This window comes from Dromiciops gliroides, chromosome 4 (assembly GCF_019393635.1).
Source record: "Dromiciops gliroides isolate mDroGli1 chromosome 4, mDroGli1.pri, whole genome shotgun sequence".
Lineage (NCBI taxonomy): Eukaryota > Metazoa > Chordata > Mammalia > Microbiotheria > Microbiotheriidae > Dromiciops > Dromiciops gliroides.
Window position 1 is genome coordinate 469,820,816 of NC_057864.1, and position 26,903 is coordinate 469,847,718.

Consider the following 26,903-nt stretch of genomic DNA (forward strand, 5'->3'; position numbering starts at 1 on the left):
TTTTGGGGGGCAGTGCAATGAGGGTTAAGTGACTTGCCCAGGGTCACACAGCTAGTAAGTGTCAAGTATCTGAGGTCAAATTTGAACTCCTGACTCCAGGGCTAGTACTCTATCCACTTCACCACCTAGCTGCCCCCTGCCAGCTGGATTTCTGAACCAAGTTCAGAGACAAAGAACCATGACTTAGGCAGTAACAGGACAAAATTAACTATAAATAAAATCAGCTTTAAAAAGGCAGAATCAATCTGATTATTTTAATCATGAAAAGCAGAAGAGTACTTTTTTAATCACTGGAGAGATAGAATCAAAGGAGATAAAATGGATAATTTTGATTACATTAAATTGAAAAGCTTTTGTACAACTAAAAACAATGAAACTAAAATTAGGGAATTGGTGGAGAAAAAAATCTCTGCAGCAAATTTCTTTGATAAAAGTCTGACAAACAAGATATATATAGGAATTGATTTAAAAGTATAAGAACAAGGGGGTGGCTAGGTGGCACAGTGGATAAAGCACCGGCCCTGGATTCAGGAGTACCTGAGTTCAAATCCGGCCTCAGACACTTAACACTTACTAGCTGTGTGACCCTGGGCAAGTCACTTAACTCCAAGTGCCTCACTAAAAAGAAAAAAAAAAGAAACTAAGGGAGTGCCTGTCAATAGGGGAATGACTGAACAAATTATGGGCTATGAATTTAATGTCATATCATTGTGGTATTGTTTTTCAGTCATGTCCAACTCTTCGTTTGTGGTTTCTTGGCAAAGATACAGGAGTGGTTTGCCATCTCCTTCTCCAGCTCATTTTACAGATGAGGAAACTGAGGCCAATAGGGTTAAGTGACTTGCCCAGGGTCACACAGCTAGTAAGTGCCTGAGGCCAGATTTGAACTTAGAAAGATGAGTCTTCCTGATTCCAGGCCCAGCATTCTATCCACTGTACCACCTAGCTGCCTATTACTGCAGTGTAAGAAATGACAAAAAAGGAAAGATTCAAAGAAGATTTAATACAGGGACTACATCATTTCAAAGGAAAACAACTTTGACAGCCTTAAGAACTCTGACCAATGCAAGGACAAGTCAATGTAATGATGAAACACTATGCTTCCCACTTCTTGACAGAGAAGTGTTGAGCTCAAGGTGCAGAATAAATAAGGCATTTTCAGACATGGTCAATGGGGATTTGTTTTGCCTGACTATGCTAATGTGTTTCAAAAGAAGAGTGGGGTTTTTTGAGGGGGAAGGAGAGAAAAAGATAGGGTAGTGATAACAGTGGCAAAAAGACAGAAAAGAGTGGCAATAAAGCATTTAAAAAAATGCACCAGAGAGATTAGGAAGTTCAGAAGCCACTGTGTGATGAGATCTGTGATTTCATATATAATCTTTTTTCGGATTTTCTTCTTTTCAAATGGAAACGTTCATGTTTGTTGGTGATTGTTGGATTCAGAAGAATGAAAAAACCTTTTTAACATAAGATTTTATTAAGGAAAAAAACTAGTGTCTATAAGGCAGAAACATTAGAGAACCACTACCTGCTTTCGTTTGTTTCTTGTGAAGCTAAGAGAAGTCAGTCTTGTCTAGTACTGTTAAAAGCCAACAAGGACGGGGCAGCTAGGTGGTGCAGTGGATAGAGCACAGGCCCTGGAGTCAGGAGGACATGAATCCAAATCCAGTCTCAGACACTTGACACTTACTAGCTGTGTGACCTTGGGCAAATCACTTAACCTCACCAAAGGGGGGGGGGGGGAAGCCAACAACATTGGGAAGGGAACATGCCCATTGCTTTTATTACACAGTTCCTGAGGTTCTTTTGGTGGTGGGTACACTGGAAAAACAGACTCATTTGTTTGTGGAGCAAATCATTTGCCACTGCACAAACACACAAAAGGACTGCAATAATGGCACCAGAAACGTGAAAATTAAAAGGATTTTATTGACTTCATCTGCTTTTGCAGAAAAGCATTGACATGTACAAGTTAGACATCGGGGAAGAGATTCGTATACACTGTATTTCACACAGCAATTTTTAAACTCTGGGTCAGACAAAATGTTCATTTCAATAAGATTTCCACAATATTACAGACACGAACAAAATTGTTATGCTACATTCAAAAATGAAATCAGACAGAACTGGACGGAGTACTCTGCCGTATGCCAATCTGAACATCTCAACATGCACCACCTTCACATGGCCTCAGAAATATCTGCTGTATGCTTATTAAAATATTAACTCAGAAAACACGTCTGAGGGTCACATGTAATTGCTTATAAAATAAAACCTCTTTTCCTAGTGCTATGTGTTTCATTATAGAAAAATATTTTTTAAAAAAAATCAGTGCTCTTCAAGATGTTTATTTCAAAACTAGAGACCATGCAGTTCAAAGAACACGTTCGATGCAGTGATTTTTTTTCCATATAGACATCATTATAATGCTTTATCAAAACGGAATTCTTGCTCAGGTGTACATATCAGCCACGGCCAGACTGGCCACGTCACACAGTTTTCCAAGATTCATAACTTATTACAGAGGAGAATAGATCAGAACACGTTCAGGTGCTGGGTACACACGTTCATGGTTCTTTCTAGTTCAATAATCAGAAAAACTGCTGGAGTAACCGTACTAGAATTAGGAGTGAACGACGTGAGTACAGAGCTCTTCCTGAAACAGGAAGGAAATTAATCTGAGCCCTGTAATTCTTCAATCTATTTGCTTATCATCAATCAATATTAATAAATTGGTTTCATGATTGGGTTCCTATTAGAAAATGATTCTAATTGTAGTCTGTTTCCTCTTTTCCCCATTGGGCTCGGGTAAGGTATGTCAGATCAAAACAGTGATATTTCATCAAAGACCACTGAGCACTGTTAGAACGAGCCAATTTTCTTTTTTTCTTTTGTAAGTAACTTTTATATGAACATTTAGAGTCTAAAGAAAAGAGGTCTCTCTAATAAGCTACATACAGCAGTTTTATATTTCAATGTTTCTTTCTCACCATGATATACAATGTATACCATAAAATGAATTTAAGACAAATACTTGTCACTTAACTCTATGGAGGCACATGACAATTCCAACTTTACTTGAGGGGTGAAATCTTCAGGGGTATCATGATTCTTGACTCCATTTCCTGAATTAGGGGCACTGAAAAGAGGACAGAGATGCAGGTTAAGGAGGGTTTTGTGTGAGTCTTAGTGCTATAGCGTGCTCATTCATCCCAGTGATGCTGCATCATACAGAATCCCATGAATGACTTTCTCAAACATATTATGACACGGAGTTTTATGTACAAAGAGAAACTGTAAAGAAACAAGTGATATTGTCCAGAGTGTTCTAGGGGGCATAACAGGCAGGGTCAGGCAGACCTGAGTTGGAATCTGGCCTCAGACTGTTACTTGTTGTGTGACCCTGGGTGAGTCACTTTACCTCTACCTGCCTCAGTTTCCTCATCTGTAAAATGGAAATAACGGGAGCACCTCCCTCCCAGGGCTGTTGTGAGGATCAAATGAGAAAACTCTTGTCACGTGCTTCACCGACATTCAAGCCCCATATAAATGCTAGCTCTTGTCTTGGAGCTGGAAGGAATGTGGTGGTACACCAGAATGATGGCTGGGGATCATGAGTCTGGAGCCAAAAGAGCTCTCAGAGACTATTTCCTGCATCCCATTTTATGGCTAAGGAAGCTGAGGCTTGGGGAGTTTAATGACTTGTCCAAGGTCATCCAGGAAGAGACAGAGGCAAGTTCTCTAGCAGGTCTGGAGCCTGCGCTGCAGCCAGTGATGGATTTCTGAGTGTTCTAACAATGGTCTAACCAAGCAGATCTGAACAAGGCTCAGCATCCACGTACAGGAAGGAATACCCACCAGAGTTAGGTGAGGGTGGGGTTGTAGGGGGTGGGGGGTGGGGAGATCTTTGTCCTCAAACTCTCCTTCCAGCTAAGGTGACATGATGTCATGTGACGAGGTAATCCCAAGGGATTTTGCATGTTACATCCTGTGGTGTGTGTGCCAGAGACTTGAACAGCCATATCCCATACACTTTGGTTTTATAATTACCAAAGAATACTTCACTTCTCTAAATGGTAAAGAAGACAGAAAGGAAGAAAGGCAAACTTACATCTAACTATGGAGCAATGGATTTAGCTAAAAGGACTCAGGAGTGGGCTGATTTGCTCTTCCCCTCCTAGGAAACCCAAGATGGCCAGAGGGGCTCTTTCTCTTATTTTCTTTCTTTTTTTTTTGTTTTTGTTTTTGTTTTTTTTTGCGGGGCAATGGGGGTAAAGTGACTTGCCCAGGGTCACACAGCTAGTAAGTGTCAAGTATCTGAGACCGGATTTGAACTCAGGTACTCCTGAATTCAGGGCCGGTGCTTTATCCACTGCGCCACCTAGCCGCCCCCCTCTTATTTTCTTAATGGTGAACAATCTGCATGTGCAAACTCTAGGTTAGCAACGTTGTCTGACCTTCTATAATGTCATTGATAATTATTCCTAATAATGATTGTCCAAGAGAATCTGACATGTTATCCGTTTGTATTACATTTATTTCAGTTGTTTTCTCTTAAAAACAAGTGAGTAGGGGGCAGCTAGGTGGCGCAGTGGATAAAACACTGGCCCTGGATTCAGGAGGACCTGAGTTCAAATCCAGCCTCAGACATTTGACACTAGCTGTGTGACCCTGGGCAAGTCACTTAATTCTCACTACCCCCAAAACAAAAACAAAACAAACAAACAAACAAAAGTAAGTAGGGTTTCACTGCATACAGGCAATTTTTTCATTGAATTAATTAACCTAATTAAGTTAATTTTCAAAACATGTTTTTTAATTGGCACGACAATGAAGCACGTCCTAAAGAATTCTTTTTTTTGGGGGGGGCAGGCAATGAGGGTTAAATGACTTGCCCAGGGTCACACAGCTAGTAAGTGTCAAGTGTCTGAGACCGGATTTGAACTTAGGTCCTCCTGAATCCAGGGCTGGTACTTTATCCACTGTGGCACCTAGCTGCCCCCTAAAGAATTGTTTCTTAAAATAAAGTACGGGGCAACTAGGTGGCGCAATGGATAAGGCACTAGCCTTGGATTCAGGAGGACCTGAGTTCAAACCCAGCCTCAGACACTTACTAGCTGTGTGACCCTGGGCAAGTCACTTAAACCCCATTGCCCTGCAAAAACAAAACAAAACAAAACAACAACAAAAAAAACCAAAGTACTATCAGGAAGCAGGTGCTTCCTCTTCTGCCTTTTCAGAGAAGTCAAAAGATAAGGAAGAGGGGGCAGCTAGGTGGCACAGTGGATAGAGCACCGGCCCTGGAGTCAGGAGCACCTGAGTTCAAATCGGGCCTCAGACACTTAACACTTACTAGCTCTGTGATCCTGAGCAAATCACTTATCCCTCATTGCCCGGCAAACACAACAAAAGAAACAAACAAAAAAAAATAAAATAAACAAACAAACAAAAAAGATAAGGAAGAAATTTACCTAACTAAGCTGTAAAACTCTCTTGGCCAATTCAGATTTTTGAAAGAATGCCTTTGAACAAATGCTGCAACTGCCCAAGGCCCAGTCAGCCATGTGCGGAGTATGAAGCTCTTACCTGTATAATATACCAACTCTTCCCAGCCGTGTTTATGCCATGCAGCATTCCTGGTATCTTCCCTGGACTGCAGATCTTTGTAAGCTTGAAAACAAACAGATGGAAGCTGACTTTAAAACCATGGAAATGCCCTACATTTCATCACCATATCCTTTAGTATTTATTTCAATATGTTTGCTGTTTTTGTTAAACGATAAAAAGATTAAGGGAAAGCTGGGGAATTCTGTTTAAATGTAGCGCCCTAGGGGCAGCTAGGTGGAGCAGTGAATAGAGCACCGGTCCTGGAGTCAGGAGTACCTGAGTTCAAATCCGACCTCAGACACTTAACACTTAGTAGTTGTGTGACCCTGGGCAAGTCACTTAACCCCAATTGCCTCACCAAACAAACAAAAAAATAAATGTATTGCCCTGAAGTGAGAGTCTGTACCTGCCATTAATTCACATCTTTGCTTACCCAACAGGTATTCATTGTCTTCTGGTGTGTGACAATGTGCCTGTTGTGTTCGCAGCAAGGCAGTGTGGGAGATAGAAGGATGAATGAGCCATCATTGTTCCTGACCTCGAGGAGTTTGTAGTCTAGTAGAGAGCAGGCCACCTTCAAAAGCTTCATGTGTGGGGTGATTATATTTGGAATATAACTAGAGTTTTTGAGGAAATAGGTGAAACAGAACCATCGCTTCTATGAGAAACCAAACAATTGTTTAGCAGATTATAATGCTCTGTTCTCTCTCACTCTCTTTTTTTTTTTGCTGGGCAATTGGGTTTAAGTGACTTGCCCAAGGTCACACAGCTAGTAAGTGTCAAGGGTCTGAGGCTGGATTTGAAGTCAGGTCCTCCTGACTCCAGGGCCAGTGCTCTATCCACTGCGCCACCTAGCTGCCCCTTAATGTCCTGTTCTCTCAAGGGAAAGATAAGATAATTTGAATGCCAAGTTCACTTCTTCCACCTTTGAGATTGAACTCCCAGAGGGCAGGGACCATTTTTGCCCTTCTTTGTAACTAAACCCTGGCATGAGTTTGTTGATTTGACTTTAAAAGGAATTTAACATCAACAATAAATAAGGTAAAGCAAGAGAGCACAGATATCATACTCTAAACATCGTTGAAAGGTGAAACAATGCCATCCAGAAAATAGGATCTGATCATTAGGAAAGTCAATGGCAAAATGGGAAATGCCAATGTATGACTAATTGGCACAATCAAACTTCGACTAACTATCGACCAACCTTCCTGGCTTTCTAGGCTGCTCTCCCCACATTCCTCTTGGGTTTTCCAAAAAGGACTGGCCCTTCCTTATAGATACCACCAGAGGATCTGAGCATTTCTTACTTCACACATGGAAAACCAGCCAATCATAGTGTGTCCAAGGTAATCTTTGGGCTTCATGCCTTTAATAGATCCACAGATGGTTGGAACTGGAAGGGACCCTAATGACAACCCAATCCAACCCCCTTTTTACAGGTGAAGAAACTGAGGCATTAGAAGGATGAAGCAGTTTGCCCTTTAAGGTCACCAAACTGATGGATGATGGAGCTGGGATGGGCATTCCTCCAGGCAGCCGAGGAACTTACTCAGCGCTCCTCAAACACAATTTTGAGTGGGAGAGGAGAGTTACAGGTTCAGAGGCTACTCTGAACAAAGAAGCCCCTGAAGGCATTGGCCGTGTCTACACTGTTCGCTGTGCTGTATTACTGTGGCCATTGGCACCTCAGAGAAGCTCCAGAGATAGGACGAGCCATGGTGCCAGATACTGTGGTTCATGGGAGGCACAGATTCCAATCTTTACCCAATCGATCCATCAATCGACAAACATTTATTAGGTGCCTGCAATGTGCCAGGCACCACACTGAGTGCTTGGGGACTCAGAGAGAGGAGCTCACATCCCAACAGAGGAAAACAAAGAGCAGACTTGACAAGGAAAGGCTATGCAGCCAAAAGGCAGGTGGTGAAGCAAAATATTGTTCTGAAATTCTTTGCAGATGTTGAACCATCTAGTTATGGATCAGTCCCACATGACGTAACCACCTCAATCAGAGGAGCCACTGTTTGGCTGGAAGGTTCTTCCTGAAAGCCTCCAGCCCAATAGTCTTTGAAAAGGCAGGAGATTTTTATCAGCAAATGCAATATACTGAGCATCAAGTGATCTTCCAAGGGGAGCTTTAGCCATGGCTGGGATAATGTATGAGGCTGTAACTATGAAAATTGGAGTGACGCCCCCTGATGGAGAGATACTATAGGAAAGCTTCGCCACGAGGAGAAGGCATCTGAGGGCAAGCCATGTGGCTTGGAAGGTCAGTTCCTTGGCATCGGGAAGTGACATTTGCGCATGGGTACTGTCGATCAAAGCTACCAGCCAATGTGTATGGGTGGATGGGATGTTTCTGGTTTTGACAGGAGGCTTGTGGGACAAAGAAAGGGTGAGGTTCTCTCTCTTTTTTGCTAGGACCTGGGGTGGAGTGGGGCTGGAGACGCTGGCTCCCTGAGATAGATAGATGAATCTAGGCCTCTTTCTCTCTCTTCACCAAATTCTTATGCTCCTTAATAAATGCTTAAAAGTCTAAACTTTTGCTAAAGCTTCTAATTTATTGGCAACCACTCATTAGATTTTTAGACAGTCTAGCTAGAATCTTAGCCACCTTACAGACAGAAACTATTCAGATGGTGACCATGAAGTATTCATAACACAGCAGGTGCAAAACAGCAAATCAAGACAATGCAGAAGAGCGTTTTGACTTTGGGGGACAATTCATTGCTGAGAACCCCATTCCCTGAGCAATTTCCTCATATTTCTGAAACCTGCTTACTTTGGCAATACTTACTAATTAACTTGATAACCAATGAAGGTCAGAAGCCTGAATTGGTTGCCATGGGATATTCTAAGACTTAGAAGGAGCCTTCCAGTATATTGGGTAGACTTACACGAAGGACTTATGGGAACAGAGGGGCAAGAATCTATAGATCTGCAGCAATGGAAGTAGGCACCTTAGGAATAACATAACCAACAGGACCATGGAGGTTTTCAGGTATTGCCAACTTGTACCATGGAGGGGTGTGCTACTGAACTTAAGTCCCCTCAGGGTTTAAACAAAATAGGGTCCAGATAAACCATTCTTTTCACATGTCACCTCTGTAGGTTTCCATAACAGAAAACCACTCATGATTGGCAAAATTTCATCACTCCAGAACTTTCAAGGGCGTCACACATTTATTTACCTATTGCTTAACAGAGAACAAGGAGAAACATGAATGGACAGAGCCAGTTTTTGAACTAATGCTATCATCTTTTTGTATTTTCAGCAAAAGATTATTTTAGAACTATGGGTGGATTTGAGACTAGCAAGGCTCTTTGATTGCTTAACAACTGTAGTTCCCTCTGAGGAATACAGGTTAGTGTTGGGACGTTTCACTATCTTCCCTGCTCCTGATGTTACCTCATTGATAAAATCATTGAGAATATAAAATTATATTCTACAAGAGATTTCTTGAGAAAACAAGCCATTATGAAGGTATTTCAAAAGACTTTCAGGCATTATACCATTAATGATGCACTTTTTAAAGCTGATTGTACCTGGAATTTTTTGTTTTGTTTTTGTTTTTTTGGTGAGGCAATTGGGGTTAAGTGACTTGCCATGGGTCACACAGCTAGTAAGTGTTAAGTGCCTGAGGCCGGATTTGAACTCAGGTCCTCCTGAATCCAGGGCCGGTGCTCTATCCATTGCGCCACCTAGCTACCCCTTGGAATTTCTTTAAAAGCCAAACACTGAGGAGAAGTTAGAGAAAAATGTGCTCTGTTGTCCCATCAGCAGAAGCATCATCTTCTGATGATGAATTTGTCAGTCCTGTCCCAGATGCCCTGGCACTATCCTTGCCAGGGTGACAGACACCCCTCTTTCATACCCAAAGAACAAATTTAGAACACAGATGAGCACAAGGCCCCACGGATATAGGTGGAGTCCTTTAAGTTAGTGATGGAGAAATTACAGATGAGATGGTGTTTGAAAAAGTGCTGACAGGTCAAAAAACTGTGATGGCATCAGGAAAGTCTTTCTGTACATTGATAAAGCCATTTGGGACAAGGTCAAATTAACCTTTTATTTCTTATTTAATTTTGAAGAAAAGTAGTTTTCCATATTTTGCTGTCTGAGTAGTCATACATCTGTACATGTTCCACTTAATCTTTAAAAGAAGGGGGAGGGGGGCAGCTAGGTGGCGCAGTGGATAGAGCACTGGCTCTGGATTCAGGAGTACCTGAGTTCAAATCCGACCTCAGACGCTTAACACTTACTAGCTGTGTGACCCTGGGCAAGTCACTTAACCCCAATTGCCTCACTTAAAAAAAAAAAAGAAGGGGGAGGGGGCAGCTAGGTAGAGCAGTGGTTAAAGCGCTGGCCTTGGATTCAGGAGTACCCGAGTTCAAATCCAGCCTCAGACACTTGACACTTACTAGCTGTGTGACCCTGGGCAAGTCACTTAACCCCCATTGCCCCGCAAAAAAAAAAAGAAGAAGAAGAAGGGGGAAAAGGAGCAAAATTATATTTAGGGATTTTTTTCATCAAAGCAAAACTTTTAAAAAACATTCATTTGTTTTTATTTGTAACTCAACACCAATAAAATAGGCATTTCCACATACACAGAAGAGTAAAAGAAGATGTCTGCATATAAAATGACAAATTTCTACCATGTAAACCTTGACTTTCTTTTTCTTAAACTCAACTTGTAGCTATGAAAGCAAGTCCTGAGACCATGGATGGGATCAGTATCCCTTGCCAATGCTGCAACGTCAGCTACATTGCATCCTCAGCGTTATCACATGCACTAGAGCTCATCATGTCCTTGAACTATTAAGAAAAAGTCTAACTATACTTAGTCAACTCTGTTAATAAAGCAAGGAAGTATAAAGCACATTGTAAAATATTCTAAATGCAAAGGATTAACTCTCAGCTATCTGGGAATCTTGGTTATCTAGAATAGCATTTGCTGAGGGTTTGGGGGAGTATGCTATGTGTCACTTAGTTCACTAACCTTGGTCAACTGGCAAGGCTCGGGAATGGGATATTTTAAATAGCTTGATTTGTTGGTCAGTTGATCCAGATTGCTTCTGTTTCACATCGTCCATCTTCTTCCACCTTCCCATCATCACCTTCCCTTGAATTTGTCTCCATTTTTTATGTCCTTTGTTCTTTCTCTACCTGGCTTCTTTTTCTATCTCTTCCCTCTCCTACAGTTTTTATTCTGTCAATCAATCATGGTGCTCATTCCATTGGTGGGGCTTCTGCCCACTGACCCAAACAGACCTTTGCTATGAACTCTGTACCTATGTGTCTTTTTTTTTTTTTTTGTGGGGCAATGAGGGTTAAGTGACTTGCCCAGGGTCACACAGATAGTAAGTGTCAAGTGTCTGAGGCCGGATTTGAACTCGGTTCCTCCTGAATTCAAGGTCGGTGCTTTATCCACTGTGCCACCTAGCTGCCCCCCATGTGTCTTCTTGAACCCCCAGCTTTTTTTGGACTCCCATCCCTTACAAGTAGTTGGCTGTAGGAGAATGGCTAGCAAAGGCTTCCCTTTATTATATCCCCCATGTGCCATCATGCTCATATGGGGATGTACACTTAGCATACATCCCAGTGAATCTGGGCCTGATAAGAGAAGGAGAAAAAGATTCTTACCCCAAAGATGATGTACCATATACAACTGCCCAATCTGAGAGAAAAACCCTCCAACTGCTTCTTCATTGTCCTGCCTAAAACGAATTGCACGAGCCCTGTAAAAGAAAATAATTTCCATTCACTACATGACAGATGGGAAAAAGGGTGAGTAGACTGAATCTTTTCTAAATCACACAACAATTATATTTAAAGCAGAGCTAATCCCTGCCAATCCCCACATGTTGACAAATGTTATAATGTAGGTAAAATAGATTAACCTTCTCTACCCAGCAAGTGATCACTTTCCTAGGCACTGCTGTCTCTTGAAAACATCTTTGCCATACCTACTGCTGTCACCTGCATTGGCAGGAGAACTGGGTTTAAGAATGTTCTGATGAGCTTTTGTAATCTAACACTTACTTCCAAGTAATAGGAGACATGTGACTATTACCTGTCAAAGAATATAACTGCTCTCTTATATGATGGGTTTTGAGTTCCTAAAAAAAAGAGAATGTTCTTAACATTAATACATGTCTCTCTCTCTCCCAAATCAGGTTATTTTTTTTTTTAGTGAGTATTACAACTACTCTCAAATTTAGAATTTTTAAGTGATTGATTTTCTGTCAATCAAAAGTGGTAATTCTGATCAGCAAATTAATGAAATTAAACAAATTGCTTTAATGTGCAGAGTGCATTGTATGTTTCATTTTAAGTGATAAGCATTCATTCTTATTTAGTTTTGAATTTTTCTAATTCATTTAAGGTAAGTAAAGAAAACTTACACTTGGCTGAGCCTGACAAAATTCATAAGGACATAGTAAGGTAGTCACCACTTAAAACCTATTTGTCAAGAGACATATCAAATGCTGAACTAGCTCTTTTTTTGTTTTTAATTGCAGGGCAATGAGGGTTAAGTGACTTGCCCAGGGTCACACAGCTAATAAGTGTCAAGTATCTGAGGCTGGATTTGAACTCAGGTCCTCCTGAATCCAGGGCTGGTGCTTTATCCACTGCGCCATCTAGCTGCCCCCTGAACTAGCTCTTAAAAGTTAATTTCCTTTTGGAAAGAAAACTTATTGGTAAAATATTGGAGTTAGAGGATTTAAAAAAAAGCATTTCACATCTATATCTGGTTTCTCTATTAACAGTCTTAAATTAACAATATGTAAAATCTACTTAATAACTGAATGTCTTCAATGATTGACCATATAATCGTATTTGTTAGCAAAACGTTGGTATACAATAGCCAGTGGAATAACTTCTATGCATATGCTCTCTCACTCAACACATTGAACGTTCTGGCTTGCATTATTTGGCCCAATTTAAAAACGAGTCACTGGAGGCCAAGGTGGTGGAGTTTACAAAAGATTAAGTGAGTTGAATTATAGGTACAATTCAAGCAGAAACTGTGGGAGAGTAAATTACATACTGGCAGCTAAGCTTATGGAAACATCATTTCCAAATTAAAAAACCCAAAACAAAACCCAAAACACTTTGTATAGGCAGACACTCTGATGCATACTTTCACTATCCTTGGGCCAAAGTACATGGAACTAGACTAATATTTATTTCCAGAAGACAGTGAATAAGGAATAATCTTGAGTTAAATTAGCAACTACATTTTCATGGCTCTTGAAAACTATTCTGGGCGAAATACCTTTGTAATAGACACTTACTTCTCCATCCATTTTCTACTCTAAAAATTCTTTACTTCCTAAAGATTCCAAAAACAACTGGACTGGAAAGTATCAGAAGTTTTCTATCGCATGTTGCTAGAACCATGTGACTGGCAGGAATGGGTTCATTTCTCCAGACAAGACTAAGATTTCCCTAGAACTAGAGGAAAAGGAAGATGATCTTTCTGAAAGATCCTCAGGGATGGATATTCAATAACCTTTCTTCAAGGTGGCAACAGTATTTAATCATACCATCATGGAAGTTCTTCCTTATTTCTAAACCTAGATCTCCCTCAAGAGTCTTAAGATAATTTCCTTTCTCTCTTCTAGCCTTGAAAACCGTGGGTAGGTAGGGCTTTCTTCGAAGGTTGACTCCATGTCAAAAAAAAAAATCTAATGCATGAAAATCCAACATGTAAAGGAGATGCAGTTGAGGATGGTTATTTACATTGTAAAAAATTCACATTGAGTGGGCGTTACTATTTATATACTCATGTCCTTGTTTGTCAATTATTTTACTAGAGAGAAGAAAGAAAAAAGTGGGAGAAATCCCTGCCAACTGAAGATTAGATGGAAATGGAGATGCCAATTACTCATATGGTCACGATGAAGGTAATGGGAAAACAGGATTTGACTCACCTCCTTTTTTTCTAACGACACATTTAATTATACAAAGTGAGGCAAAGGTCATAACCTATCATAGATCTGAAGGCTTAAGCAATCATTCTTTCCTCTGTATACAGTTAATTCCCTTCATCTTTTCTCAAGTCTTGATTTCTGCGCCATCATTGATTTTTGTTGCTTGATTTTTGCATCTACTCAGTGCTCTGCATCCTTTTTAGAACATCCACAGCAAAGTTGACCTGGACACTCTCCAAGAAGGGCCTCCTGATATAGTAAAAAGAATCCTCACCAACTCTCACATGTCATATTTCCATCATCATGTTGGCCTGATCTCACTGTTTTTGCCCTAGACATTTGGCTCATGGCCCATTCTGACCCTAAGGTCTTTTACAGTCCCACTTAGTCCTAGCCAGTCATTTCCCATCTTGAATCTACTGAAATTAATGGTGCTTAATCCTTAAATATTGTACCTTATATTTGCCTTGAAGGGAACTTCATCTTGTTTTTGGTAGATAATTTTGGTCGGCAAAACTTTGAATTCTATTCTTGCCTGCTGAGGTATAACACCACCTAACTTGGTAAAGAAATTGGTTCTTTGCTACTCAATCTAAAAAGACAAACAAGGGTAGTAGCCACATAAGTGAGAAAATATATTTGTGAGTGAAAGTAATATTTTAGGAAAGATGAGGTCTGTGAAAATGAGAAAAGAATTCCTAAGCTAGTGTCGAACCCTGACACCAAAGATCCCAAACTCTGAGACAGAGAGATGAAAGAATGGCCCAACACAATCCATTAGTAAGATTTAGAAACTCACCATGCTGCCATGAACTTACCAATAGTTGCCCCATTCAATCATCGTTCCTGGCTGAAAGAAAACATTTTTGTTTTGGAATGTTGGTTCTTTGATTGGGGAATCATTTCAATGAAAAATACAGAGTGAGGCCAACTAGTTTGTAGCTCACTTAACAAAAAGACAGCCTTGATTTCTAATAGCCATCATCCACTTGGTTCATATTTCCCCTACTTAGAATAGTCATCTTTGGCTTAATTCAAGTCAATAATGCATGGATGGTAATAGCTTAAAGATACTTGCCTTAAGCAAATATCCATTCACCCCCACACGCGTGCACACATGCACACGCTCGCACTCGTGCTGCTGAAATCTGTCCCACTTCTATTGTGTCTTTAGCCTCTTCACACACACAAAATAAGACCATTATAGATTCAATAAGAAATTCAATTTTTTTTCATATTTGGGAAAAAAGGACTTAGGAGGGTGCTCCACATTTCTAGTAAAAAATAAAAGTATCATTTGAGACTAAGCTCTATTAAGATTTAATGGATGTGGTCACGAGGAGTAGTAATCCAGGTTGTCTGTAGTTGAAGTTGCTTTAGGCTTTGGTTTGGGAAAGCACACTTCCCAATCTGATGGCATCTCTGCACTTTTACACTGAGGCTATGATGGTTGGTTTGGTCATCTGATTTTTATTAGCTCCTCTAATTCCACTGTCATAAGAGCTATAAAAAAAACTCTGGAGTTTTAGGCCTTTCCTCTAGAACAGCTACGAAATGCAACCAGGAGAGAGGCCAAAGAATGGGCAGTAAGTAGTTCACAAGATAGGAACAGTAAGAGTAAGTAAGAGGGAGAAGTGATGAAGGCACAGAGGAAAACCGAAGAAGGGAGAAGTTGGGGGTACGGCTTGTTTTCGTACTTACTCTAAGTTGGTAAGACCTGAGTTCATAGATATTGGGCCCCGGTCTGGGCACAGGTTCATTCCAGAAACTGAATTCTAACAGCAGCTGGTTCTTTCGAGAAAGTAGCATGTTACCTCTCTCCTTCCGGAAAGCCACAAATTCCTTTGAAAGAAAGTTGCCATGAAATTTTTCAAGTATATGTATCCAGAAATGCCTATTAACAACATGAACTCTTTGCATCCTGTCTAGGCTACACTAAGTTCAATTTTTCCCAATAAATCTCACCTATACTTTGGGAAAATAAGCTTATCGATAGTTGACAATTGATATCAGCAGAGGTCACTTGGGGGATCACAAAGAAAGAGTGCATACATAACCCCAAGCCTGCCATGTTAATGATGTGTGCATTAAAGCAATGGTTCTCAAGCTTTTTGGTCTCAGGACCCCTTTCCAATCTTCTTCTTTTTTTTTTTTGGTGGGGCAATGAGGGTGAAGTGACTTGCTCAGGGTCACACGGCTAGTAAGTGTCGAGTCTCTGAGGCCGGATTTGAACTCAGGTGTTCCTGAATCCAGGGCTGGTGCTTTATCCACTATAGCACCACCTGGCTGCCCCTTGCCCTTTCCATTCTTAAACCTTACTGAGGTCCCCAAAGAACTTGTTCGCGTGTTTTTTATCTATTGGTATATACCAGATTAGAAATGAAAATATCTTAGTATTACTGTGAAAAGTTTTGACCCTGCAGATCCCCAGAAAGGATCTTGGGGAAGCCTGAGGGGCCCCAGGACCATACCTTGAGAACTACTGCATTAGAATGATATTCCAATCAGTTTGCTTACACCTAGGGGTGAGGGTAGTGGACAGGAAATGATGGGGAGCAGCTGAGATGGCCACAGGAGGCATAAGAAGCTAGCCCAGGATTACAAATAAGACATGACCCACAAAAAAAAAAAAAAAAGAAAAGCCATGAACAATTTACAAAGGAGCTATTTTGCTTACTGATGTCTAAAGCAGATGTACTTACTATGAACATTTCAAATGAAACCTATCATTTCTAAGCTACAACTCACTCTTGCCATGAACTGTTATTTTAATGTCAATACAGACACTATTAGAAAAAATCTGCAGATCAAAGTGTGTATTTTTAGCAGAGAAACAGATGTAGAGAAAAGAGACACTTAATCTAGACTAACAGATACTATTGGAAGTTAGAATTAGCAAACATTTAAAAAAATCATACCTTATTTTCTCTGAGCTTACTCATGACCTCATTGAGGGCTGGGTAGCCTCCCTCATACCTCCAGAGGTGGACTGAAATATATTTTTAAAAATACATATACATTTAGAGGTTCATGGTAACAGCTCAGTTGATTTAAAAATATGTTACACACAGAGAGTTGACAGTAGCAAATTGTAAGTGTACACAAAAGTCAGTCTAGGCATACGAATTATTGAAATAAATTTAAACATTTAAAGGCAATGAAAAATTCTATCAAACTAGAAGAAAAAACATATTTCCTTTAACCATGAATTTGTACAATGATTTTAGAAAGTTTTTCTTGCAATCAAGCCTGGCATCGGAAAATGACTTATGCAATTCCAAGAAAGGTTTAAGAGACAAGGTCCATTCCAGCATTATGGCTAGGATCTAAGAATCATTCTTAAGATTTCTTACCAGCCTGATCTTGCTCCCCGTACCATGTATTCCAAGTCCCCACCAATGTACAAGGGTAGTGTTTTTCTTCGTGAATCTTTGGTAGTACCTCTTGACTTAAAAAATAAAGGAAATAAAAATTCCATGTTTTCAACTAGTCTGGTTAATCAACCAGCAACATTTTACTGAGAACTTAGCAATGTCTGGCCCAGCATTGGCTGTTTGGCCAACTATTTAAAGGGCACTATAAACACATTTATACATTTTGTTAGACCTCTTGGCAGGATTAACATCTTAGGATCCTTTCCATCATCTAGTGACACCTTCCTTGAATGTCTGGGATCGTTCATCACCAGGGTAAAGTAACTGTCTCATATCCACGAGTTGTGACCAAAAAGGAAGAAGAGTCAAGGTTCCAAAGAGGACAGAAGAGGGAATATTTATGATCATTTGATTGCAGATGGTTGGAAATGCTTAAGTCTGTGGGGGATAAGGTCAAGAACCACCGGAGATGTGACTTAAAGAGGACGGAGAAGAAGGAAGAGAGAAATTGTGGAGTGAGGAGAGTAGGCAGTAGTGATGAGGCCAGCAAGGAGTAGATCCAGGGGAACATGAAGCAGGAGCCAGGAGCCACGGCTTGTGAAAGAGCAGAGTCACTTGGGAACTTTCCCATCAGATGCAATTCCTCTGCATAGCAACAAGGGCCTCAGCCACAAGGGAACCTGAAGAAGCTGAAATCACATCAGCAGTAGAGGCTGTGAGCAAGAATGCCAGGGCAAGCGTTCTGATGATCTCAGTCTGATTCGTTCTGAACTAATCAAAGGTTGGAGGTTATAGAGCCCCGGGGGATGCCATACATATGCCCGTACTGTGAGCGGCTGGTGCGGACGGAGATGTTTGGCATTGTTTGCCACGTGTTCTGGTGAGAGGAAGCCTTGAGTGATGGCCAGAGTTCAACTTGGGAGTCAGAAAGACCTGCACTCTACTCTTTTGTTTTGTTTTTTTAGTGAGGCAATTGGGGTTAAGTAACTTGCCCAGGGTCACACAGCTAGTAAGTATTAAGTGTCTGAGGCCAGATTTGAACTCAGGTCCTCATGACTCCAGGGCTGGTGCTCTATCTACTGCACCACCCAGCTGCTGCCCCTGGGCTCTACTCTTGCCTGCCCATAGGTGGTCACCTACCCTCTCTACGCTTCAGCTATCAAAGTGGGGGGTGATTTGGTTTCCGTGCTCTGCCAATGAAATCGTAGATGCCCAATGTGTTCTAAACTGTGGGAAGTGGAGTTTAGAAAGTCATTCCTCCAGGCTAGGGGAACCTGAGTCATCATGGACCCCATGGTCCACGACATAGGACTCTCCTAGGTCCTAGCAGAGAATCTAGATGAAGATGAGTATGGGATCCTTCAGACCTTGAAGTCCAGCTGAAAGACCTGTCTGGGCAGAAGAGGAAGGGTTGGTGAGGAAGATTCCAGATGGGCTGTGAAAGCCAAAAGGTCTGCCAAGCCAATGCCACTGGTTGGAAACCAAGAGCCTGGTGTCCCAGGCCGCCCAGACAGCAGCCGGTTGGCTGACTTTAAGATAAGACTGAGAAGTAGCAGAGGAAGGGTCAGGCAGGCCAAAGAAGAGGAACGTGGGGTGAATCAGGTGTCTTTCTCCTGTGAGTGCGCCTGTGATGCTTTGATAGCTTTTCCCTTTTGAAAAATTCTCCTAATCTCCTGTATGTTTCCTTGTAATGTTTTCTAGCAAAATCCATCCTCCCAAACACTCCCAAAGAAGGGCTTTCTGATCTTCTGCAGAGCAAGAGAAGGGGCAGAGTCGAGGTCTGCAGCCTGTAAGCTAACCGGGTGGATGTACCTGAACTTGACAGACACCATGCTGAGGAAGGGACTTAATATAATGGAATGAAGAGAGCCCTGAATGCAGTCAGAAGGCTTGGGTTCAATACTGCCTAGAGGCAGCTGAGTGGTACAGTGGACAGAGTGCTAGCCTTGGAGTCAAGAAGATCTGAGTTCGAATCTTGCCTCAGAGAGTAAGAGCTGTGTGACCCTGGGCAAGTCACTCACCCCTCTCTACCTCAGCTTCCTCCTTGCTTAGCAGGGGGAGAATAACAGCACCTACCTTGCGGGGTTATTGTGAGGATAAAATTAGATAATATTTGTAAAGCACACTTCAAACTTTAAAACCCCAAAGGGAAATGCCTTATAAAATGAAAAACAAAACGCTTAATCATTGGGTGAGCATAAGCTCTCTAGTATGGGGACAATCATCCATGGGACACTGTAGTGAGTCTAGTGCTCCTAAGCCTTATAGCACTGCATTAATGGGAGTCAAGGCACTAAAATCTTGGTGGCCCAGAAGACCTGCTAGGTCCTTCCCAAGGCCAGAAGTGTGGGGCCCATGCTGTATTCCAGTCATAGCATGTCTGAGGCCTGCAGGAACTTGTAAGTTTCACCAGTTCTAGAATGGTGGCAAACCAAGACACAGATCAAGAAAAACGCTGCCGTTGGGGGAGGAGCCTGAACCTGTGAGCAAGGCCTTGACGACCGGCCATAATGTTCAGTCTGTATTCCAAACTGCCCCTGGAGAAAGGCGGGGCAGAAGATGGGCAGCTGCACTGACTCTGGAAGAGAGTACACAGGACTCTGCGGGCATGATTGGCATATAGCCAGGAGAGGAAGACTGGCATGCAATACTGGCTCTTATTAGGGCATGCTTTCTTTTTTTTTTTTTTTAGAATAAGATGGTAGTTTATTTAGGAGCAAGGGAAGGGAAGGGTGGGGGGAGGGAAACCATGAAAGAAATCCTTGGACTTTTCATGGGGAGATTTGGCATAAAGCACATGGCTCAGAGGTACCAAATCTCCTCGAACAGGAGACTGGAAGGTACTTTTATAGAGGACTGCCCGTGAACAGTTCCTTTAGTGAGAGAGGACCATCCCCCACTGGTGGTAGCTGGGGGAATTGGGTGAGGAGTGGAGGACCATCCCCCACTGGTAGTGACTAGAGGAATTGCTTGAGGGGTGGTTACGGATCCCTCTTCAGAACACAAAGGCTGCAGTAGGGCATGCTTTCTTTTAAAGTGTGATAGGACCCAAGGTCTCAGAGAGCATGGATGATCTCTGCAGATGCTGAGGCAAAAGAAGTTTCTGCATGCCGTATACCATGGAAGCTGGTATCCTCATGGGCTTCATGACTTTGTTTTTTAACCTTTCACAGACCTTTGGTTTCCTTTGTATCTCTTGGTATTGTATTTTGTGCAAGACTCTGAGACGGGGTTGATCGAGTACTTTAAGGAATGTTACCCTCACAACACTGGGAGGTAGCTTCAGTTATTATCTTCATTTTATAGATGAGGCCAACAGAGGTGAAGTGACTTGCCCAGGGTTACAAAGCTAGTAAGTGTCTGAGGCAAGATTTGGACTCAGGGCTCTATCCATTGTACCAGACAGTTGCCCAAAGGGTCCATGAAAGAGAAAAGGATGTTTTACACCAGGGCTTCTTAAACATTTTCTACTCTCAAGACTCCTTTTCACATGAGAAATTTTTACCTGACCCTGGGTACATGGGTATATAAAATAGGTATACATAACCTTTGAGTGTGGCCAAATTTTTTATCACCCCCACATTCAATTAATTGACCCACAGTTTAAGGAGCTTTGTTTTACATGACTTGCCCATGACGAAAAGGGAAGAGAGAAACCAAGATTTCCGAAGACCAATATCTGGTAAATTACAAATTCAGAGATTTTTAAGAGAAAATATAATTGACTGTGACTTGTTTGTGTTTCAAAACTTTAGCTTTTCAGAGTGTAACCTGACATGAGAAAGCTGAACAGAACTGGACAAGAAGGAGCCCATTAACCTCCATAACCCCTCTGTGTGTGTGTGTGTGTGGGGGGCGGTAAGATGTGTAAGTTCATAGCAGACTTCTCATCATTGGCCAGTGCTGTGGCTCTCAAGGAGGAGAGAAGCACATTTGTAAGGTCGTCCATTCCTTAGTGTCACATGCCAAAGGTATGCAGATCTGCGGGACTAGAGGGGAGACCTGATTTTTGGGAAGAGTGGTCCATAAGACAGATAAGGTAGACCCAGATTATAAAGACTAGACAGTGAGACAGAAGAGTTTAGCTTTAATGAAGCTAGAAATTTGGAGTTACCGAAGAGATCTAATCAGAAAAGTTACATGCCAAACCTCATAGTCTATACATTAGTGCTGGTCAAGAACGTTAGTCCAGGGACAGCTAGGTGGCGCAGTGGATAAAGCACTGGCCCTGGATTCAGGAGGACCTGAGTTCAAATCCAGCCTCAGACACTTGACGCTTACTAGCTGTGTAACCCCGGGCAAGTCACTTAACCTCGATTGCCTCACCAAAAAAAAAAAGGAAAAAAAAGAACGTTAGTCCAAAAGGAAAATGCTAGATGGATTGGGCTAAGGACAAGCTTGGTGAGGGGGCTGTTGAAGTAATCCAGTTCTGAGGCAATGAAGATGTGGAATCGGGTTCTTGACATGGGCATCAAGAAGAAAGGAAGGATGTTATGACCAGTCCTTGGTGACTCCCTAGATACTGAAGATCAAGGAGAATGATCACTCAGAGGTGACTCTGATGAATTTTGAGCTCAAATTACTGGAAGGATTGTGGTGCCACTAATAAAACTGGGATCTGGATTGGGGTGGTGGTCGTGGGGAATAGGACTGTGGGGTTAGGAGTCAGAAGGGACCTCAGAGGCCATTTAGTTCAAATACCTCATTTTCCAGATGAGGAAACTGAGGCTCAAAGAGCCATCTAGTCCAACCCATACCTAAACACGAATCCCCATTACAACTTGCCCCACAAGAGCTCATTCTGCCTTAGCTTGAAGACCTCCCCTCCCCACCTTAGAGGAGGACAGAACCACTACACCCTGAGGATGCCCATTCTAGCTTGAGAAAGGTCTAATCATTAAGTAGATTCTCCTGACATCAAGACTAAGTCTGCTTCTCTTCAACTTCTATCAGTGGAAGGAAAACCAGTCTAGTTTTGGACAAAGTGAGATTCAGAAAAATTTGCCCAGAAAAACGAGTCCCGATTTAGACAAGGTGAGTTTCAGCAACTGGCAAGACTGGAAGTTCAGGTTGGGGGGGGGTGGGGCATCTGCAGCTGTAACAGCTGGAAGGTCGAGAATGAAGGAGAAGTAGATGGCTTGGGTTTGCTGCAGAATCAGATTTTTATTTAAAATATGTAGGGATAAACAAGAAAATCTATACTATGGTTGTTTTTCCCTGAACAACCCTCCCATAAAGGGGGTAAAAGTTTTTGCTATTGGACATTTCTGGGCTTTTGGAAACTCCCTTTGAACCTTGGTAGAGGCTACAAAATCACCTTTACCATGTATGCTCTTGTATATGAGGAGGATGAAAAGGTGGTTTAATGCAAAATTCATGAGAAGCCAATCAGTTCAATTTTCCCACTTCTCTGAAGATAGCTAAATTCCAAGAGAATATACAGGACTTTACACCATATGAGGTGTATAGGGACATATCCTTTCACTTCAGTAACCTCACTGGGGTTCAGTTTAAGAGCCTTTGCAAAGAGAGAATAGTTTAACAGGAATGCTTCCCCTTTAGCAATTTCCAGAAGAGCCAACACACACACACACACACACACACACACACACACACACACACACACACACACACTTCACCATCTCCCCCAAGTCAGGGGTACATACCAAATTTTGTTGTATGCTTCCAGGCACTCCGGCTTCACATTGTGAACTGAAACAAGAACATTCAATAATAAATTTATGAGCAAAGGAAGGAAATTCAAATATCAAAATGTAAAAAACCCCCACTCACACTGTATTTTGTACAGACTGCTTGTTTCCTTTTTGGCTAGAAGATTGGAATGAGCATCTTTTCTTGGGTCAACTTTCCGGACAAATAAAGATTTTAACCAGCTATCTTCACGAGGTCTGTTGGTAGAAGTTGCCAGACCCCTAGGAATGAACAAATATGTCAGTACAGGTTTAATAGAATTGCAGTGGCTTATATGTGTTGGAATTAAGTAGAGTCAAATGACTATATTTTTCCTTTTTTTTTCTTCCCATGGCAATGGGGGTTAAGCAACTTGCCCAAGGTCACACAGCCTGTAAGTGTCAAGTGTCTGAGGATAGATTTGAACTCAGGTCCTCCTGAATCCAGGGCCAGTGCTTTATCCACCGTGCCACCTAACTGCCCCCCAAATGAGTATATTATTCACAGAAGAGAGCATTAGGTGCCCATGCCCCACATTTACTAATCATCTGACCTTGGAAGGGTCACTTCAGTTTCCTCACCTGTAAAATGCAGATGATAACCTTGCAATTTCTACCTCACCAGGTTCTGAGAGATTAATTTATAAAACTCAAGAGTGCTTAATATACACAGGTGTTATTCAAACTGGCTTATCAAAATGTATTATAGTATTATCGAAGCTTAAAAAAACTATTCAAACATTTTATCAAGTTATCTCATCTTATCAGGAGAGGCAGAGTACTAGTTTATCACACTATTTTAGCCCCAAAAGTGATAGTCAAGTAGAATGAGAAAGATTTTTGACACTGCATTTCTTTTCTTTCTTTCTTTTTTTCTTTTTTTGACACTGCACTTCTTACCAGAGCACCCATACATAAAAATTTTTGTATTCGGATTCTATGAATACACTTCTCCTTTCAGCTTTTGACAAAGCAAAATTTGCACAAAGAAAATGAAAAGTATTTCCCAAATGACTTTACACTAAGGGCAGTCTTCCTACTGTAATTAAAACCTAAAGACACAAACACCACCCACACAGAACAGATCAGATACTTTCCAACTTCTTTTTCTTTTTTTTAAGACCCTTTGTGAAGGTTAACTGGGTCTTTTATTTTTATTTTTTAATTTTTAATTTTTTTGGGGGGGTGGGACAGTGAGGGTTAAGTGACTTGCCCAAGGTCATACAATTAGTAAGTGTCAAGTGTCTGAGGCTGTATTTGAGGTCCTCCTGAATCCAGGGCCGGTGTTTTATCCACTGCACCACCTAGCTGCCCTCATACTTTCCAACTTCTAAATGAATTTCTACTGCAATATTCAATTGATCAATAAGCCTTGATTAAGCACCTACTGTGTGCCAAGCAATGCCTTTAGTATACATGCACTGTCAGAGACCAGACAGGCACTTTTACAAGGTGGTACCGGTCAGTGAACATTCTCTGCAAACCCTTCCTCAACTTCCTTACCAGTCTGGTGGATCTTCACTGTCTTGGCCCAAATTATGTTCTGTCCCCGTCCTACCACCTCCATTAAACCTCTTGCATTCTCACTGCCCTGTAGATCAAGTTCAATCCCTGGAGCAAGGCTTTAAGAAGTGATCTGCACTCAGAAAGGAGTATCAAATGAATTCTGAGGATCTCTCCTGGATATATTACTTGTAACTTCTTTCACCATCTCTCAGTAAAGTCAACTCAACAAATATTGCCTGGGGCAGCTAGGTGGCTCAGGCCCTGAATTCAGGAGGACCTGAGTTCAAATCCAGCCTCAGACACTTAACACTTACTAGCTGTGTGACCCTGGGCAAGTCATTTAACCCCCATTGCCTCACCAAAAAAACAAACCCAAAAAACAAATATTGCCTGACCTCTTCCTATGCAGATGGTCCTGTGCTGTGCCTGAGGTAATTATCAAATTTTCAGTCATGACAATTGTGCCTAAATAAAAAATGCTGGAGGATCTTTGTTCCTCCCTGTAAAGGCATAAAACAGCACATTATGCCAGGCCTGTGCATCAGGGATCTCCTGTAGCTTCTGAATTTAAAGGAAATGAAGACAATGACTACTTAGTCACAGAGTAGCACAGAAGTGTTACTTTGTATACCCTATCCAGGCAGCCAACAATAACCAAGGCTGTCTGACAGTTCTGAGCAAAGTGTGGGAGGACAGGACAGAACAATAGCTGGTAGCTGGTAATTAGGAAGGTGACCTTCAGGGTGAGGAAATACAGGGAAGAAAACGGTCAAGGATACAAATCTCCCTCTGTTCCACAAGATAAACACACATGCTCATAATTGAAAATCTTACAAAATCACACACATCTGTTCTTATTCAATATATCCACCTACTATGTAAAATTGTGTTTTTCTTATTCTTAAGATTAACTTGTTGCTCTTACGAATCTACTGAACTCGTCTTCTTCCCAGTGCCAGTCGTTAAAAAAAAAAAAAGCTGCTCTGGACCCTAATGACTTTTACTTATATCAGTTTAAGATGGTGTTGGGGTATTAGCCAAAAAAAAAAAAAGATTCTTAAAATCCTCACAAGGTTAAAAACAGCAAAAAAGGTCAATAAATAGAATTACATTTTGTGTAGGTTAATATTGTACGTTGGAGAGTATCTTGTAAATATTTAAGGATATCTCTTACTGGCACACACAAAATACAAAACCAAATAATCTGGATAATCTCTACCATATTTTTTTTAATGAAGTTTAGGTTTTGGTCAATTTTAACTTTTATTCTGGCAATCTATTATTAAACTTCATCAGAAATTTAAAAATCAAAACTGATTGCCTTGAAAATTGCCTTTTGAATTTGAATTAGATTACTTGCCTTCACTGAAATTAAAACAATTTCTTTGCTTTGTCTGCCTCTTTAGCAATCCCTTAGTATATAAGAAGCACTTTGAGAAAGGCAGTTTTCCAAAGTGTCAGATCAAAACATCAAAAGACATTCTCTGCCAGTTTGTGGTAAAGGTTGGAATGATTTTTTTTTTTAAGGATAGGAGCGCTGGCTGTGAACTGAAGAAGCATTCCAATGAATGCAGATGCATAGATTTATTTGGGAGTTGGAAGAAGGACCTGCAAGCATCATTTCGCTGCCACGTTTATTTTCCTATCATTGTTTCACTCCTCCGTGTGTGTGAGTGTGTGTGTGTGTTTGTGTGTGTGTGTTTGTGTGTGTGTATGTGTGTGTATGGTGCGTGCCCAAATACACCCGAAGTGCCTGGCGATAACATGTACATGAAAAAGAGTGGGAGTGGAAAACATCTAAATAGGAAAAACAAACCTTGTCTGGTGCCTTCTCACAGGCCCAGGGGAAGGCGTAATGAAATTGCTGAGCTCTGCGAGAAGTTGTTCTGGTCAGTTACATGCTAGGCACCCCTGTCAGTTACCTGGGCGGACCGCTAGCCACGGACTACGTGTCACCCGCGCTTAGGGCCCCTCAAAACCGAGCAAATTTAAAGCTGTCTCTAAAAGGAGGCCGAGGACGACCTGGGAATTAGAGGTCCGGACCTGCAGGCAGAGCCAGAAGGCCGGCTTCCGGGAAGGGCAATGTCACGGTCAAGAGTCCAGGTGTCCGGAGACGTGTCAGTGCCTCGGGCACTGGCCCGCGGCCCGAGGGCTACAGCGGCGAAGCGGGGGCCAGCGGGGATCGAGGCGGATGCCTGAAAGCTCCTCCTCGGCCACGGCTCACAGTCAGGTCCGGCCAGGCCGCCCACTCCCACGGCCACGGTCACGGTCGGTCCCCCGGTCCCGCGCCCCCTCCCTCCCTTTTGGGGTGGCCCGCGGGGGAAAGGGCCCCTCGTTCCCGCCCGACTCCCGCCCAGGGCAGTCGGGGCGCTCGGGCCCCTACAGGCCCCCGGTCGTGACCTTGAACCCCGGCTGGGGCTGCCTGGCAGTTGGGGTGCCGGGACGGGGACTCTGCCCGGCCCAAGGCCGCTTGCGGTTTCGCCCGCCCTGGCCGAGGTTCAAGGTCATGGCCGGGCCCGCCGGGCGCTGCTCACCTGAGGGCCGGCCGCAGGCGAGGGGGCGCGGCCGCTCCCAGGGACCGCAGAACTCGCGCCGCCATCTTGCTCTGGCGCCTCCACTCGGCCCCTTCCCCTCCCCCCCAGCCCCCCCCGCCCCGGGCCGCCACCCCCTCCCCCATGCCAGCGCCGCTTGACGGAGGCCGAAGGGGCGGGCCCAGGCTGGGCGGCCTGCGCTGTGCCGCATCATGCCGCCACCAGGGGGCGTCCTGGAGCGCCGCCCCGCGGACACC

At 42.4% G+C, this 26,903-nt stretch overlaps 1 protein-coding gene across 1 annotated transcript; it reads right to left on the reverse strand.

Moving 5' to 3' along the window:
* Positions 1 to 1,909: 1,909 nt before the first annotated feature.
* NIPSNAP2 (nipsnap homolog 2) lies at positions 1,910 to 26,760 on the reverse strand. Its single transcript, XM_044000600.1, has 10 exons — positions 26,650 to 26,760; positions 22,713 to 22,852; positions 22,586 to 22,631; positions 16,899 to 16,993; positions 16,464 to 16,534; positions 15,247 to 15,387; positions 14,364 to 14,395; positions 11,252 to 11,346; positions 5,587 to 5,670; positions 1,910 to 3,139 (listed from the first exon to the last, which is right to left on the reverse strand). Exons 1-10 carry the CDS (start codon positions 26,712 to 26,714, stop codon positions 3,075 to 3,077), a joined length of 834 nt encoding a protein of 277 aa, XP_043856535.1. The 5' UTR covers positions 26,715 to 26,760; the 3' UTR covers positions 1,910 to 3,074.
* Between the last annotated feature and the right edge of the window lie 143 nt (positions 26,761 to 26,903).

What these genes read in the sequence shown, in the direction of transcription:
- NIPSNAP2 (XM_044000600.1), bottom strand. Translation starts at nt 26,714, where the DNA reads ATGGCGGCGCGAGTTCTGCGGTCCCTGGGAGCGGCCGCGCCCCCTCGC. An exon ending in GAAGCATACAACAAAATTTG is followed by an intron (nt 16,994 to 22,585) that starts GTATGTACCCCT and finishes TTATTTTTTAAG; the next exon opens with TCAAGAGGTACTACCAAAGA. An exon ending in ATTGAATGGGGCAACTATTG is followed by an intron (nt 11,347 to 14,363) that starts GTAAGTTCATGG and finishes TTTCTTTTACAG; the next exon opens with GGCTCGTGCAATTCGTTTTA.